Genomic DNA, 11,455 nt, shown 5'->3' with positions numbered 1-11,455 from the left:
CGCAATCTGGTGTTTTATAACAGCTTTTTAAACGATGTGCCAACTCCACCTGCCCACCACAAGTGTACAGCAGTGTAGCAGTGAGGCGGTTGAAAGAGCAAAAGAGAGCATCCTACACTGCAAAAGAGATAACACGATTAAATGTTTTTGAAATAAATGATGCAAGCTGGGAGACATCTTGAGATACTTGCAAGTCTCAAGTCATTTTCAAGTTATATTAAACTTGGAAGTCATATAGCTGAGTGAATCATCAATCCAAGACACAGATACAGAGTAAATTATGAAGCTTCTTTTTTTTTTAGTCTCCATGACAATAGTTCACAGTGTGGGTTTGGCTGTATTTGCTCTCCAACCTATTACAAAATTAAGGTGGACAACTCCTCGCCACATGAATTTGAGCAGGAAAAACAGATAATATGCCTACACCAGCAAATTATATATAAAAAAAGAGAAACAAGTTGTGAAATACAAAAACACCCTTTAATGAGCTTTACAAAATGTTTTTCTGTTTTAAAAGAGGACATCTCTTCACCTAAAAAAAGCTTAATTCCTACAAAATATCAATGTCTTGAAGAAGTCTTGAAGAATAATCTTGACTACATATTTACATAAACGGCATTATTTTTCTAGTGCAGGGTACATTGCTATTACTGTTCACAGCAGGATATATAATGACAAAAAATGATACTATTGTTGTTCTGTGAGTGAAAATGCGAAAATTACAGTGTACAGTATTACATTTTCTTTGGCAGTGGTTTGCTCAGTGTTTATTGTTACCATGGCTACAGTAGATGAATGCTGTACATTCACATTGTAACAAATAAACAACAGTGTTAGTATAAGAAGCACAAGCTTATATCTTTCCTCATTCTTGGCCTCCAGTTAGTTTATGGAACAGTTCTTCGTCTAGTGTCTCGTTCTGGTCTTTAGATCTTGTGGAGAGGAAGATGTACCCGCCAATGAACTCATGAACCACCTTGCTGTCACAGCTCGAACAGGTGAAGGCTATTGACACATTCTGGTCGAACTGTACGGTCACCTGGAATAACAAACAAAGGATTCATGTCTCTGAAGTAATCCTGTCCATAGGAAATACCCCAAAAGACTAACACACATCACAATGATCCCTCACCTGTTTTATCTCCCAGTTAACGTTCCACTGCTTCATGTTGGCAAACCTCCATGTGGTGACAGGCAGACCAGAGGACATGTCAATACGAATCATACGGTTGTATGAGATCCCCAAAATTTCCTCCTTCTTACAGCCTTTGAATCTGAAACACAAATAAAAACAAAATGATCACTCATAAATTACATTTAGATTAAAAAAATATGTCACCCTTTTATCTGTATTATAATCAGTGGTGGAAGACGTATTCAGATCTTTTACTTTAGTAAAAGTAGCAATAGCATGCTGTAGAAATACTCTGTCACAAGTAAAAGTGAAAATTCTACTGAAGAGTACTGGCAAGTATTGGTAACAAAGAGTATTAAAAGTAAAGTATTCAATAAGGAGCTGAATGGCTCCTGTCAGCATAAAATGACTGTGTTGCATATAATATATTTTTTAAATGTTCCAGATGTATTAAGCAGTATGTTTATTCGTTGTTGTAGATTGCAGATATTTGTGATTTGAAATAGTTCATATACAAATTGGTAGGTTTTGAAGTTTCCTGTGTCCAATCTTATTGTGAATAGTAGCTACGAACTATCAGATAAATGTAGTGGACTAAAACAATATTAGCCTGTGGAATGTATAGTGGAATAAAGTATAAAGTTGCACAAAGTACCTCAAAACTGTACTTGAGTAGAGTACTTTTGAAAATCTACTTTGTAACTTTCCATCATTGACTAGAACTAAATAAATATGCGTTATACCTGACAATGTAGTAGTTGATACCAAACTCTGGGAGCGACTGCCAGGCCTGGATGAAGCGCATCTTAGCCTCCACGAGGGACAGCCGTGCTATGTTCTGATGGGCCTCCAGGATACGTGCAGTCAGCTTAAAACAGCAACAAAACCACAGGCAGATTGAGTAAAAATATTCAGTGATGTCATGCTGATGGCTGTTGGCATAGTCAAGTATATTGCATAAAGCCCTTAAACAGACCTGTTTAGTCTTGTGCTTCTTGGTGTAGCGTGGGGAAAAGAAACATTCGGCATTCATCTCCATAGCGTCAAGGTCAGGGGCTGCCTGACCAGGAGGGGGCGCCAGGCTCTTCATCTGCAGGAAGGACTGGATGTTCTTCACTTCTGACTTGTAGGAGCTGTAGGCCATTGTCTTGCCCTTGGACGCCAGGATACATGCAGCTTTCCACTTTGCATACTGTGTTTCCTGCAGCAGTTACAGGACAGTTAAAAATATGAGCTCATGCTTATGAATGCATGCTCTATAGGGATTTTAAAGAGAGGAAGATATGCTGGTTATTACTGGAAATGCTAATAAGCAGGGGGAAGAAATGGTGGGCCTTACATTGTCACACCGGATGTACACCTCATTCATCCCGTCAGCAACTGGGAGCAGGAGCTTGATGCCAAACTTTTTGTCTGTCACGTTGACATCAGGGACTACCTCACAACCTGTCAAATGAAAAAAAAGAGAAAATGGAAAATTTATAGTGGCATGAAAAAGTGTGAATCCTTTGAAATTACCTAGTTTTCTGCATTAATTTGTCATAAAATGTAATCTGATCTGCATCCCAAGTATCCCGAATAAAAACACAATGTGCTTAACCTTATACAACACAAACAATTATAATATTTCATGTCTTTATTCCTTACATTCATTAAACATCCTTCATTGTGATGGTAGAAAAAGTAAGTGAACCCTTTGGCTAATAAGTCCATCAAGAGCTAACTGGAGTCATGAGAGCAAACCTGGAGTCCAATCAATGAAACAAGATTAGAGTGAGGTGTTGAGCTACTTTGACAAACACTCAAACTTTTTGAGTTCGCTATTCACAATAAGCATCTGCTGATGTGACCATGCCTCGCAAAAAAGTGACCACTGAAGACCTACGATCAAGAATTGTTGACTTGCACAAGACTAGAAGGGGATACACAGTCTGTAAGACTTTTCTTGCCACTGTAACTGCAGAAGAAGAACAGCAATATAAAACAGATCTGCTATTATCAGGGAATAAAACTGCAGCTTCTGCAACTTAAAGGTGGAGTCAGCGATTCAGGAGAGAGTGTTAATGTGAACTAAAGATCCAAACAAATACACCCCTCCCACCACTGCTCTTTTTTTTTTTTTTTACCATCCTTCTTGCTCCCACTTCTCTTTATACATCTGTGGCCTTTCCAGTCCTGTGCACGAGCACAAACACGGCTGTTGCTGTTAGGCTGGAATACTTTTGTATCTGTCTGAACCATTTTGTTTGTTTCCTACTAACAATATCTGTCCAAAGATTGACACATAAATCCCTGGCAAAGTCTCAAAACCATTTATGTGGTAGTTCTCAGTAGAGTAGGTGTCTCAAGGACCACATTTTACCACGATGATGCACATAAACACAGACTCATAAGGTGAAAACAACACCTGAACAGTACCACACGCTCCTGTGGCCAGTAACAACACAGAACACATTAAGTAGTGTTTTCATTCTTCTTCACTGACCTCGAAGGTGAAACTGCTCGATGGGTTCTCCAAAGGAGGCCTCCTTGTTCTTGTAGTAGGAGATGGTGGTGTCTTTGAATACAAACCAGTACTCTTTGTACGGCCGCAGTGTTAGTCTTTTAGGCCTGATTTTAGACCGAAGGAAAGAACAACAAATCATTGTTTTTGGTCAAGTTATGACCTTGATACGTCTGAATACTTCTGAGTAATTTTATTACTATTTTATTCTATTTTATTTTATTGTTTTTAGTATTTTATTGTTTTCATTGTTTTTATTTATACCTATTTGTGTATGATTTATTCTATTGTAATAACTGTACAGCACTTTGGTCAACTGAGGTTGTTTTTTAAATGTGCTCTATAAATAAACTTTGACTTGACTTGACTTGACTTGAATAAAAGACTGTAAGCGAAACAGCATGAATGTTTCAGGAGGTCATGAGATACACTTTAAAAATACATATATTTTACCCCTCTCCCATAAATCACCTAAAGGCTGCAAGTCACTAAATTATGTTGATTAAAGGGCACTAGAATGAAGAGGGCTTAAAGGAAAGTAAAAAATCAATTTCACATCGAAGATACTTCAGTTATTGATAATGGTGTCTTAATGTCAAAGGAACAAAGGTGGGCTTACCTAAACAGCCGGAGGGAATCAGCCAGCTCTGGAATGTCTGTAATGTCTTCCTGGGGGCGGGACAAACAAGTGTGAATTATCCTGTGTCTCCTCCTGACATCACCATGTTAAGACATGCAATCATCGGGAGGCCTACCTATCACTCCTGCTTAAAAACAGGTGTTCTACTGTAACAGACCTGAAAACCTTCAAATTATGGTTAACATTCACTCCAGTGTAGTACTGTCTAAAAAAATATGTTTACCAGAATTCGGTCTGTGTGCCTGCCTTCAAGCGTCACCTCCAGGTTGGACAGGGCAGCTTCTACTTCATCTATTTCTGGTTCGTTGGAGCGGTCCACTGGTTCACTCGACAGGGTCAGTTTACAAATGTGATACTGGAAATGAAACAAACTGAAAGTTTTTTACAAGTAACAAGTACACAATGACTTAAGAGGTTATGCAAGGCAGGCATGAGTCAGAGGGAGGTTTGAACACAGCCAGCCATTGCACCAATGTGTAGGTGAGTGTAACGTTGATCTCTCTTTGAATCACTGTGATTTCTGAATCACTGTCCCTGCCGTTGCAAAATAACAGCTGAACGGACCAGAGATGGCCTCAGAGAATGTCACAACTAAAACTTTGCCATAATTAATGGTAATCATTCTTTCCTTAGAGCAGCAATTCTCTGATGGGGAGCTTTAAATCTGACTTTTTCTGCCATTCGATCTCTCCTCCTTTACCTCTCTATCTCTCCCTCCCATCCTCCCGCTTCAGTGGGATTTTCTTCATGTACTGACACGTCCTTGCATGGATTTAGACACCAAATCTGCTTTCCAGGATGGATAATATTCAGAGCTCCAAGACACCTATAAACTGTATTTAAAGCTAATTTAGGCCACATAATTATGCCATTCAAAGAACTGTGTTTAAACAAGCCAGTTTAAATCCGGAGTGCCATAACTTAGTTTAGTTCTAAAATTAACACCTACATGCAAGTGTTAAAGATGTTGCCTCATCTCATCTCCTCTGTTTAGTAGCTTTGAATTCAGGATGCGTGCGATTAGTTGACTAGTCAATTAAGCGTTTGGGTCAGTTTAACTTATTATTAAAAGTATTATTATTATTTTATTAATGTGAACATAATAATTACGGACCGACATAATTTGCACTGTAGTGTCATGTCCTCCTGGTCAAATGTTGCTTTTATAGAAAATAAGCATCAGTTACCTACTTATGTTAACAACGCCAGATTAAAAAAAACAAAAGTACTGAGGTGTAAAATGAGACAAAGCCAGCACACTTTGGGAGTATTTTGATTTGCTAGAAAATAAAAATATGTATGTATGTAAGCTAAAACAGAATAAACTGGCATATAACCACTTGACTGGAGCAATCTGTTTCCATTTTATAGTGTTTTCTTCATTTTAGACTCAACGGCTAGCCTAAGGTAGCCTTGGTTTATTATGCTGAAGAACTGACTGCATATTATCATACATACAGAGCCTTACGTCACATTCATAACTGTGCTGGCATGTTGTCACCTGTAATGAAGCAAACATCAGCATTTCCTCCTCAGTGCAGTCTATCTCCTCCAGCAGGATGGACCAGCGAGCTTGTTCATACAGTTGGGTTATTCTGACAGCATCATACTAAAAACACATGAACAGAGACTCAAACTTAATTCAAAAACTTCAAGTCAAAAATGATTTTCCAAGGGATACATTTTGGGTCTCTTACTTTAGGATTGAGGTCAAAGAAGACATTGTACTTGAAGCGGAGCAACAGCTTGTCTTCATCTTGAATGTCTTGCTCCATGAGAGAACGAGACGAGTCCAACCACCTGTCGGTCATAGCAACAACCAATTATTAGGTTTGTGGTTAGAAATATCATCAAAATTATATAGCACTCCTAGTTTCAAATCAAAAAGAGAAAGAAAATCTGGATTTTCATCTACCCTGCATTGTTGACTGCTTTGTCCACTAGTGAAAGCGGCTGGTACAGCTTTGCCAGCTCAGCAGGCGGCAAGTTTGGCTGAGATTCGGCAAGAGGGTTTTCTCCAAACCAAAGGCTGGTGGCAGAAACCGGCATCCCGTTCTCTGGGTCGTAGGTGGCTGTCATAGTCTTACTGTACATGGGGCCTTTTATAAGGAGAATGGTAGATAAATGATTAAAATGAGACTAGAAGGGAGGGGGGCTGTTGGGAGGTTTAGTGAGTTGACTGCACTTCACTTAACAGCCACTCCTGTCATTAATAACAAGGATCTTTTTGAAAATACCAAAAGTACCTTTAGAGGCACTGGAAAGGGAGCTGCATTCCAAGTTGGGATTAAATCACCATCAGATTGTATAGGAAATCGATAAAATGTTTAAAAAGTAAAAGAACATTTTAAAAGAAGAATCATCAATTCGAATAAAACTTCATAAAACAAAATTAAGCATGATGAAACTCGGAAGGTTCCAACTGGGTCGACTTTAAAGGCGGAAGAGATCAAGGGTGTTCATTAGAGTGATCTTTAGCTAGGTGTGGAATCCAAACTGGATACTCGGTGAGTGAGTCTGTGCTGGGGAAACCCCGACCAACGCTGCAGCATACTGAACAATTCTTTCAGATCTCACTGATGAAAACTGTGGCCTGTCAGATCTCTGCAGCACTATGCAGAGAGATTTCTTCTTTCTTGTCTTCCGGCAGAAGTAACACATAGCAATTAAGAGGCTTTCCCTTGTGGGACTGAACATTAATCTGTGTCCAATAACATTCAGAAGACATTAATCTCCTACAAAAATTAAAAATGGCTTGGTTATTTGTTACACCTGTATTTGTCTGCAGTGAAATAGATCTATTAAACTTTAACGTCAAATGTATCAAATAAATTATCAAATAAGTTCATCAAAGTCTCTTCTTTGAGCTTAATATAAATTAAACTGGACTTTTTTAGACATTTTTATCTTGTAATCATGTGTTAGCAGGCACTCCCAACATAAAGCATTAATATTTCACGCAACAAGTTTATATTATTGTGGAAGCCATAATGATATTACAGTCTTACCCTATGATAAAATAACAGAAGACATACTTAATGTAGCCAGAAACATTCAGTAAACATTTCCATTCCTTTTCATTATATGAGTATTAACCCAAATATTTTCGGAGACATTGCAGATTGCTTTTGAAACAAGGTTAGGTGCTTCTGTGCTGCGATACTTTTGTTTATAGCCTTGTTAAGAAATATCACCGTGTTTCAAAGTACCTGTGCCTCCTGGTCCCCCGCTAAGTAAATCAATATCCCAGATGTCAGCCTGTGCTGAGTTCTTGTCTTTCTTTTTCTTCTTCTTGGAGGGATCGTCTGGAGGCTTCAGCAAAGACAGTTCTTCTGATCTTCTGATGTCTGAGATGAAGCAAACACAAGATGTGAGGGAACAGGAAGAAAATGGAGAGGAAGGTGAGTATTCATTTTAGAACAAACAAGGTTTCTACCTAGACACACTAGATCTTAACAAAAGCACAGAAGACACTAGACACAAGGCCCACTTAAATCAGAAAGGACAGAGAAACTCACTGAGTATTCGACAGATCTCCGACACCGCCTTGAAGACCACACTGGAGAAGCTGACGGTCATTTTGATGGTTTTCATATTTGGGAGCTGAATCAACAGGGGTTTGTGCTGAGGTGTGTAGCGCAGGTCTGCATCAGCCTGTGTAGAAAAATGTGTTTTTTAAAAATCTGAACCACACTTGAAAAATCCATAATTATCTCTCCTTATTGTGCTGGTCTGGAGCTATCCGCAACCTTAGCTGGGCTTAGAGGAACTTCCCCTGTCTGTGGAATGTATGTAAACAAAGGGTATATGTGCATAGTACAGTATGTAGATAGTAGGTAGCTGTTAGATAGTAAGTAGATAGTAAGCCTATTTGTGTGTGTGAAATGCATAATTAACACATTTTCGTGATCTTTGTCAGCCTGAATTTGGCCATTACTGCTTTGATAAAAGTATAATGGGTTTGCATTACAGAGCAAGTAAATGATCCAGACTACATAAAAACAAGTGATGGTTCTCCTTGCCTGAAGGAGTTGCACACACACACACACACACACACACACACAGAATTTAGTTTTTATGGAGTCGACTGTATCATTATACTGTGCCATGGGCTCAATAGAATTTAATGAATTTCGAATGTTTTTGGAATTAAAAGATATATAAGCTATAATACAAACTATCAAAGATCAGCACAGTTATAAAAATGTATTAAATTGCTTTGGCATCTACATATTACCTGAATCCCGTACTTGTCCAAGGTCCAGTGGGTTTTGAGCAGCCAACATTTCCTCTGTTCCCACCACAGTGCATGGTCTGACCAGTCCTGAGGTGCCTCTGTAGACACACATATTATGTATGTAACATATTACTACCAAGTCATATCTAAAGTTTAAATGGTAGCTCACACTCAAAGCTATTGCACACATTTACATGCCAAGTTTAAAGGGTCTTGAGGCGGCGCTCTGACTTTGTAACTACTGTACAACCACTACATGTGCTACCAACACAAACACTTCCTGTACCCACAGGTGTGTGGGTGGCTAAGCATGATTAAAGTGTGGTTTTATGAGTCTACCTGACATCATGTTTGGTGTTGGACTTAAATCCGTCTGCTGATGACAGGCTACTTAGTCATTTATTATGTCTCACGCTCTGTAAACCACCTTACATGCCTTCATACTACGTTAGCTCCTCCACATTAATAAGGAACTGTAAAGAGATATCAGATCCGATTGTGGCTGAACTTTGGCCCCTAGGGCAACACAGGCCATTGTATTGTGGAAAAACAATGGCACTGCTGTGGAAAAAAATGCAGCGCAAACAAGGGAGTGGCTTGACTAACAGACCTGTCATGGCAGCAGGGGGAGGTGGGAACACTGTGCTTAAGACTAAGTCAAATGGATGTGTTCTTATCAGATTAACAAACCAAAATTGAGTGTGACAGATTTTTACTTACTGATCTTCTCCACCAGCTTAAGCATGAGGCCTCCGATGTGCAAGTCTCCCTTCACCCTCAGCTTAAATTTCATGGACTCATCTCCATCTTTTTGATCTATCTGCACGGACAGCTCCCATGATGTTTCTCCATACTCTGCGGCTGTGATCATGGCCCTGTTCCAAAAAGACAGAGGTGAGACAGTGCATGGATTATAGACAGGACAGGGCCACCAAAAGAAATATTTGATGGAAAGACCTACCGCTATCTCTGATTAAACACATGGTGGGGGAATTCCACTATAATATGTCGATTATTTACTTCTTTCTTTTGTTTGGAAGATTAGGAAACATCTAGGATGAAAACATGAGTCAGCGGATTAAGTGTTTCTCAACATCCTGTGGGAACATCCAAATTATCTTAGCCAGCCGTTAACAAACACAGATCTCTCAGTGTTAGTGTTCTCAGTGGCCGGCGATGGAACAGATTTTCATCCCACTTCTTCTGCAGAATCTCTGCAATGATACCGCAGCCCCTGAAGTATTCCTCTCAGCCGATACATTTATAAATAAGATATCAGGGAACACGCAGACTGGCAGATGTACTGTCTGCTGCCAGCAGGAAAAATAGACCTGACCGCAGAATACACATAAACACAGCAAACATAATACAGCTGAATGGCTCTGCACAGAAAGGCATAACTATGGTGGATGGATTGTTGGATTTTAATTTGAGAAAGAGTGAATGGATAAAAGGCATCAGGCAGGTAAGAAAGGGGAGAAAAGCGGAGGAGGAAAAGGGAGGGTACAACTTAGGAATGTGTGACGAGCAGGGACACGAATCTGGTGCAGGAGAGACCATGCAAAACAACAATCCCCACACACTGCACCAATCCCCCTTTATTTCACATCTGAAAATGCGGTGAACAAGGAGATGCCAACTCACACAAACGCACACGCACACACACACACACACTGGTCTAGACTATCATAGAAATACCTGTTTCATTTGTCCTGGGCAGCTCAGTGGAAATGTATACTGTGTGAAACTGTGTTGCCGGGAGGCTAGGTTTAATGAACACACTCTTCTTTCTTTGTGCTGCTCCCTCCCTGTGCAGCTGTAGGCTACAGTTAAAAGTTTGAGCTTGCAGTCTGCTGAGGAAAAGGCTTGTTGAGATGTGTTGGAGCGTGATCAATTGACTCCCACAATATAACACTAGCTGCAAAAAAGACCAAAACGTGATGGAAGGAGCAATGGAGCAATTTGGGCCTCATTAAAAAGGAAACAATAGAAAAACTAATGTATTTTCATACAAAGAAATTGATTATTTAAAGAGCCCTCATACTCCTTAAGAGTTGGCCAATGTGAAAAGTGTTCAATCCACTATTTTGCCAATGTATAGATGTTCAGTTTCCAACCAAAACTGTATTGAAGGGCTAGACTAAATATTGGAACAAGAGGAATGCAGTGCTGGGACTAGACATCCACACAAGTAACAACGACTAAACAGTAGGAGACATCATCCTGATAAAAGCACTATGCCTATCTTCTTATTCTAAAATAATATATACTAAGGGGTAAAAGGGTCTGATGGTCTGAAATGAAATAAAAAATGAATGTGATAACAGCACACATTGTGGCAGTATCCGATATCAAGTTTTAGTAGTATCAATATAGTAATGTCAGCCCAGCCTTAGTATAGCAATATTAGAACAATAAAATCCTACAAATTAACCATTAACTTCCTTCTGTGTAACTGAGGCCTACCACAGATACATAACAAGTCTACACTGGACTTGTTATGATCATATCATAAGGTGTGATTTTCCCTCGTCAGGGGCACGAGAAGCCTGCTTATTCAATCCCAGCTGGATAATTAGCCTTTATACTCACAACACCAATACTCCATAAACACTCTTACCTTGATTAAAAGTTTTCTGCCGGTGAGCTATCCCTAGATATTTCTTGTGAAGTGGACTGGACTTGGACTGAGGCTCCTTCGGGAGTAAAACACGCCCAGTTGATACAGGTAGAGAGGAGGTGGAGAGGTGGAGAGGAGGTGGAGAGGAGGTGGGACCGTTAGAGGAAGTGGCCAAGTGCTTCAAAGCTAAGGTGGGTTTGTTCACAAGGCGTTCACAGTCTCTAACTAATGTTTGGGATGTCATTGAATAAACCAACTTCCACAGGGCTAAAAAGTTGAATCATAGCTATATGAATGTGTGACTTAACGCTAGTATGCTA

At 39.6% G+C, this 11,455-nt stretch overlaps 1 protein-coding gene across 1 annotated transcript; it reads right to left on the bottom strand.

The window, feature by feature from the left end:
- Window positions 1-473: 473 nt before the first annotated feature.
- fermt1 (FERM domain containing kindlin 1) lies at window positions 474-9,489 on the bottom strand. The gene is made up of 15 exons (XM_059355692.1): window positions 9,236-9,489; window positions 8,516-8,613; window positions 7,797-7,932; window positions 7,488-7,625; window positions 6,194-6,377; window positions 5,976-6,078; window positions 5,780-5,887; window positions 4,502-4,633; window positions 4,258-4,307; window positions 3,621-3,745; window positions 2,475-2,581; window positions 2,112-2,336; window positions 1,879-2,003; window positions 1,133-1,274; window positions 474-1,039 (listed from the first exon to the last, which is right to left on the bottom strand). Exons 1-15 carry the CDS (start codon window positions 9,384-9,386, stop codon window positions 866-868), a joined length of 1,998 nt encoding a protein of 665 aa, XP_059211675.1. The 5' UTR covers window positions 9,387-9,489; the 3' UTR covers window positions 474-865.
- Between the last annotated feature and the right edge of the window lie 1,966 nt (window positions 9,490-11,455).

The sequence above is a fragment of the Centropristis striata genome, chromosome 18 (assembly GCF_030273125.1).
Source record: "Centropristis striata isolate RG_2023a ecotype Rhode Island chromosome 18, C.striata_1.0, whole genome shotgun sequence".
In the NCBI taxonomy this organism is placed as follows: domain Eukaryota; kingdom Metazoa; phylum Chordata; class Actinopteri; order Perciformes; family Serranidae; genus Centropristis; species Centropristis striata.
Note: the sequence above shows the minus strand (reverse complement) of the source record. Positions and strands in the feature narration are given on the sequence as shown.

What these genes read in the sequence shown, in the direction of transcription:
- fermt1 (XM_059355692.1), bottom strand. Translation starts at nt 9,386, where the DNA reads ATGATCACAGCCGCAGAGTATGGAGAAACATCATGGGAGCTGTCCGTG. An exon ending in CGGGGGACCAGGAGGCACAG is followed by an intron (nt 6,378 to 7,487) that starts GTACTTTGAAAC and finishes TCCTTATAAAAG; the next exon opens with GCCCCATGTACAGTAAGACT. An exon ending in AAAGCAGTCAACAATGCAGG is followed by an intron (nt 6,079 to 6,193) that starts GTAGATGAAAAT and finishes TATGACCGACAG; the next exon opens with GTGGTTGGACTCGTCTCGTT.